Genomic DNA, 6,125 nt, shown 5'->3' with positions numbered 1-6,125 from the left:
TTTTACCCTTATAAATAGCTAGTATATTTTTTTCTTGCTTATTTCCTCTCTCTTGACTTTTACATTTGTCTCCCTTAATTAATAGGAGCAGAATTGGAAATGAAGCATTAAAAAAAAGTACAAGTGACAAATGAAATAACAAAAAACCAAACTTTCCTCCTACAAATGACAATTAAAAAAGATCAGAGTAGTAAAGGGTAAACTAATCTATTATATAATGCACTAAAAATTTATATGAAAATTCCTTTAAATTTTTCTGTTGACATCAGGAACATATTATCACTTTCTTTCAATTAACTTTAATATGAAATATATAGTATATAAATTTAAGAATTCGTTACTTTGTATATTGAGATAACATTCGTATGCCCCACTCAATTGAGCTGTATATTCTGATACATTAAGACACCATAAGCCTCCCATATCCACACACACACACACACACACATCAAAAGAAAAATTGAAACAAAGTGTCTCAAGCTAAGACAATCACACATAAATTGTATTTATACACGGACAACAAAATTAAAAACAACTCTCAGGAGTTTATTATAAGGGTTTTTCAACAAAAACATAGTAAGTATACATATCGTTCATATATTATACATAGAAAGTTACATGCATGGTCGATCCTTAAACTTTTCCCAGGTTACTAGTATCAGTTACATCAACTTTTTTGTAGACGAAACGTTTAGCCAACCAAATATAAATACAAAAACTCAGAGCACTTAATCCAGCCAAAAGCCAATAGAAGTCATCAAGATGTGCTCTATTCAGATTATTCCCTAACCATTTCTCACCAGTTCTTGAGCTGATATCTTCGACAACACTTATAACAACATTACTCGCAAAGCTTCCAACTCCCAACAAGCTTATATAGGCCGCAGCTCCAATACTTCTCATCGTTTCTGGGACTTGATCGTAGAACAGTTCTTGTAACCCTACAACAGTTAGGGCATCAGAAATACCATAGATGATATATTGAGGAAGCATCCACCATATGCTTATTGGTATTACAGATTTGGGATTGTCAAGAAGATGATTCTCTTTAGCAATATTAACCCTTTTGGCTTCTACTAAAGCTGCAACGATCATGTTGAATATAGACAAGAAGAGACCTACTCCGATTCTCTGCAACACTGTGATGCCAGATGGGTGTCCGGTGAGTTTTCTGGCGAAGGGGACGAAAACTCGGTCGTAGATGGGGACGACGATGAGGATGATGACTCCGACGAGGCCTTGAAGCGATGCCGGAGGGATTTGGAAGTGTGGTCCGATGGAACGGACCATTGTGCTGCCTTGCTTGATGAGGAATGTGTGGAGTTGAGTTTGGACAACAAAGAACATTAAGAAACTTAACCATATAGGGATAAGACGAAGAACTAGCTTCGCTTCTTCCACTTGAGTCACTGAACATAGTCTCCATGGATTTTTGGTTTTGATTGAAGCATCGATGTCATCTATGATCATTGCCTTGTCCAGAAATCTGTAACAACATTTTACTTTGTAACATTGCGACTAGAAAATTGGATTGTTGCATTTGAAAAAAAAGGTGACATAAAATAATAAAATTATAAATGAGTCCCACAAGTCATTATTCAGTATTAGGGTCACCAGTCTCCAGTTTTTCTTCTCAAAATTTACCTTTTCCTCAGATCTAATATATTTAAACTCTTAACATGATGGTTCAATATCATTGTCTCATGATGCACTAGAGCAAAAAAAATGAAAAAATTAGAGACGATATAATATGTAGAAAATTTAACTGGCAGTATGAAATTGTTCATTTTCTACGCGGGTGTAGAATGTAATTAATTTTTCAAAAAAAGAAATTCTTTTTCACCTTTCTACATCGATTGTTTCAACAAGTGTAGAAAATATTTTTTTTCAGTTTTTTTAAAAAAATAAATTGCTTTTTACGGTCAAAGGGAAGATAGAAAAAGTCCTTTCAATCAAGTGTAAGGAGGCTACTTTGCACAAATGACGGAGATAAATTTTAGGAGTCAAAATATACCTTCAACATCATAATATAATGTAGAAAATTTGGGTCAGACAATTGGTAGGAGAAAACATATATAACAACCAACACAAATAAACACAATAATTGCTAGGAAGATATTTACAAAACAATATGTTTCCAACAAAATCTTTTTTTACTTTTATGATAGGAAGAAAAAGAAGATTTTTGGGACAAATGAGAAGCACCTGAATTGATTGGTGTGGGCCAAAGAATGAGACATTGGTTGACTTTGGAGATGATGGTGGGATATAGTACTATGCTCTTCCCCGCCATACCAATAAGTTTGCGGATCGCTCGTGGTCTTCACTCGCCATTTCCGAATTGCAGCCACAAAAACTTGGGCCATCCTTGTGAATGGGCTGCCTCTTGGGCCCTCCTTTTTGTACCTTTTTATACCCAACAAGAATACTGCTAATGCTAGAGCCAACACAGCCACTAGTACTCCCAGGCCCGTGGCCCATCCAATATTATCCTGTTTTGGCATATAAATAATTATTCTTGTGGATTCTATTATTTTTCACCATAAATAGAAAGGCAAAAAGAAAGAGGGGATGAACTTAATCAGTTGATTAAAACTATACTTCGTTCCAGATGTATGTGCTAAATAACTAATTAGTCGAAATTAATAAAATTAGTTAAACTAGTTATTCATTAAAAAAAAAGTTAATTTTCATGATAAATTTCAAAAATAAAATGAATTAAAATATTATATTTAAAATCAAAGTGAATTTTTTTTTACTAACTTCTATATTTTGACTAGAAAGGAGTAATTACCTGAAGGTATATTACAAGGAAAGTGGCTATAGTTGAACCAGCCACTATCCCCAGGTACCACCAGTTGAAGAATGAGCTTTTGGCAATCTTTTCTTCCGGCGAGTCATCGTCAAACTGATCGCCGGCGAAAGTTTGGACACATGGCTTGTGGCCTCCGTCACCAATGGATAGTATATAGAGAGCAACGAAAAATAAAGTGGTGTTCTTCAGTGCTGAGACCGACAGAGTCAAAAGTATCATTCCCTACATTTTTGTCAATACATCAAATTTTTTTTTCACAAAAAAAAAGTTCTATAGGGTAATGGAAGAAAATAGTATATAATTATATAAACTTCTTTTTATTGCATAATTTATTTATTTTTATTATTAACATAAACATGCAACCCCTTTCCATTTTGTCATGATTAATAAAGATGTGATGTAAATTAATTTGAGTGCCCTGTCCTGTGGATCCTCTTCCAATTTTTCTGTAGAAATGTGCTCAGGAAATGTACGAACATGCTTAAATGAGGCTGAGAAATATGTATATTAAGAGGTACATAATTAATTTGTGAATATTAAAAAATTGTTTGAATCAGTTATTCATATTAAATATGTGTTGTCTTTTTTAAAATGCTTTTATTAGCTATGCACATAAAAATATAAATATTTTAACATGTGTAAATTAAATTAAATCTCCGTATAGTTTCTTTGTTTAGAATCATAGGTAATGTGTCCATATGGCAGGTACAGATGTGTGGTCCCATATGTGACTTAGATGTGACTTAATTGCTGGGTCTATTTCTCTCTCGCACTATGGCTTTGCAGAATCTCAGACGAAAGTTTCAGATTAATTAATCAATTATTTGTTAATAAATACTTTTTCTTAAGCTTAATAACACACATTAAGTGTATATAAAACGAATCTTAAATAGTGGAGGCAACGGATGAGTTGGTAGGTCCCACATCTACTGTGGGATCCACCCCTAGAATCTTTTACTGCGAAATAAACACTTAATGATGATGTCCACCCCTAATAATGATTGCCGTTTAATTTTATCCTCATCAACAAAGAGAGGGAAAAATAAGAAGGAAAAATGTATATTATATTTTTTAATACACATGGCTATCTATTTAAAATATATTTATATGGTTTTTAATATAAAAACTAGTTAATTAATTTAAGTAGATTAAAAAAATTAGTTAAGATATTTATTTATAATAAATAGATATTATTTTTTAAAAATACTTTTACTAATCAGGTATACTAGTTAAAACTACTATTTAATAAAATAATTAATATATACAACTACGATAATGGTTTTTTTTAAAAAAAATAAATATGAAATAATAAAATAAATTGAAATTTTATATTTAAAAATAAAATAAATATCAAGCTAGTTTTTATATTAATAGTATGAAAGGAGCGTTTATTAACTGTACTTTACTGTTTTTTTTTTTTGCCACTAAACTTTACTGTCGTTCCTTAGTTTGTGAGGATTTAAAAATAATTATCATGGTGGTGGATGCTTAGACATTTCAACCATTTTTCCTAGCTCGTGGCTCGTCAATAGACAGATGTTCTTCTGTCAAAAAGTTGTGGGACCCCAAAATATGGAACTCCAATGAAAAGGAGAGAAGGCAAAGGTAAAATCTAAGGAGGAGGAAGAAGAATGGAGATAATTAAGAATAAAGGAAGACAGTACATACGAGGAGATAGATGAGAGAGGAAAGGACGATGGTGTTGAAACGACCGACATATGAATCGGCGACAAAGCCGCCGAGCAGAGGGAACAGAGACGAGACGCCGACCCAAGTGTTGACGTTTTTGGCGGCCGTCGTAATGGGCTCGTGAAGAGCATTCGTGAGGTACGTTATCAGATTCCCCGACAAACCTGAGTACGCGAATCTCTCTGCAAACTCCACACCTGCCAACACAAATATCATCGATCATGGAATCTATTCTAATCTTGTCCCCAATCTATTCCATTTGGAAATCGTCGTCTCTGATATGCACACAATTACATATATATTTATATGAGTTATTGGAAGTGATGAGAGACGTACAGATGATGAAGATGGCGGCGTGCCAACCACCCTTCCGGCTGGAAGGTTGGTTGAAGAAGAAGGCGTTACCGTCGTGGTTTTCCGCCATGGATGACGGCCGGATCGGAGTTAGAGAGAGATCAGAGAGAGCGAGAGAAAGAGTGGGGGAGAGAGAGGGAATTAAATGATCTGAAGTAAAGGAAAGTGAGTGGGAAAGCGTGGGCGTGAAGGGTATTTATATGCAGATGGGTTGGCTGTGGAGGTGAGGGAACGTGTCAGTATGAATAAATAAAAGATAAAACTAGTCATCATCGTCGTCAATATATATATAATATCTCATTTAATTTTTATTTTGGTTATAAATATAAAACCTCAATTCATTTTGTCTCTAATATTTATGTATTTATTTCTAAGATAGTCCTTTTAATAATGATAGTTCTAGCTAGGGGTGTTCACGGGACGGATCGGGACCGGGACAGGCCCGTCCCGGTTCCGTCCCGATGAACAGTAACGGGACAGAAAATCTGTCCCGTGTCCCGGCCCGTCCCGGGGTTGTCCCGGTCCCGGTCGGGACGGGACGGATCCGGGACGGGACCGGGACGTCCCGAAATAATTTTTTTTTATTTTTTTTTATTTTTTTTTAATTTTTTAAAATTTTTTTTAAAAAAATCTGATTTTTTAATTATATTTTTTGAGCTTAAATATTATAAAAACATCTTTTTTATTTGTTTGGGCACTCTTAAACAAAAGCTCAAAATATTACATATAATAGTTATTAAAAACTCTAAACAAAAGCTTTTAACACAATAAAAACTTGCTAAAAATTCTAATCATCAATAATCTCAAATCATTAACAAATATAAAAACTCTAAATAAATATATCCATAGTTCCATACAATAGTCTCAAATCTTAAAAAAAAATATGAAAAAAATGATATTATATAAAAAATTAAAAAAATTAATTTTTTTTTTTTTAAAAAAGGGACCGGGACGGGACCGGGACGGGACGACCCCGTCCCGTGTCCCGTCCCGTCCCGGTCCCTTTTTTGTCCCGTCCCGGTTTGTCCCGTCCCGAAAAATTTCGGGACGGATCCGTCCCGTCCCAATAAGACCGGGACCGGAACGGGCCGACCGGGACGGGCCGGCCTTGAACACCCCTAGTTCTAGCCAAAACATTTAATTAGCAAGGATATTTTAGTAAATACAATACCTATTTATTACAAATAACTAACTTAACTTATTTTTTTAATCTGATCAAATTAGTCAACTAACTCTTATAATTAGATATAGAGGTAATATATACGTA

The 6,125-nt window shown here is 34.2% G+C and overlaps 1 protein-coding gene across 1 annotated transcript; it reads right to left on the bottom strand.

Annotated features, from left to right (window-relative positions):
• Nucleotides 1-525: 525 nt before the first annotated feature.
• Nucleotides 526-4,994, bottom strand: LOC114730254 (protein NRT1/ PTR FAMILY 5.4-like). The gene is made up of 5 exons (XM_028917296.1): nucleotides 4,841-4,994; nucleotides 4,484-4,701; nucleotides 2,795-3,037; nucleotides 2,206-2,492; nucleotides 526-1,486 (listed from the first exon to the last, which is right to left on the bottom strand). The coding sequence occupies exons 1-5, from the start codon at nucleotides 4,926-4,928 to the stop codon at nucleotides 634-636; spliced, it is 1,689 nt and encodes a 562-aa protein (XP_028773129.1). The 5' UTR covers nucleotides 4,929-4,994; the 3' UTR covers nucleotides 526-633.
• Nucleotides 4,995-6,125: the final 1,131 nt, after the last annotated feature.

The sequence above is a fragment of the Neltuma alba genome, unplaced genomic scaffold (genome assembly GCF_004799145.2).
Source record: "Neltuma alba isolate B1F8T4 unplaced genomic scaffold, ASM479914v2 tig00012724_pilon, whole genome shotgun sequence".
Lineage (NCBI taxonomy): Eukaryota > Viridiplantae > Streptophyta > Magnoliopsida > Fabales > Fabaceae > Neltuma > Neltuma alba.
This window is presented reverse-complemented; position numbering and strand designations above follow the sequence as displayed.

Coding starts and splice junctions, on each gene's coding strand:
- LOC114730254 (XM_028917296.1), bottom strand. CDS start 4,928: ATGGCGGAAAACCACGACGGTAACGCCTTCTTCTTCAACCAACCTTCC. Junction 4,702..4,840: donor CGCCGCCATCTTCATCATCT/GTACGTCTCTCA, acceptor TTGTGTTGGCAG/GTGTGGAGTTTGCAGAGAGA. Junction 2,493..2,794: donor TCCTTGTAATATACCTTCAG/GTAATTACTCCT, acceptor ATGCCAAAACAG/GATAATATTGGATGGGCCAC.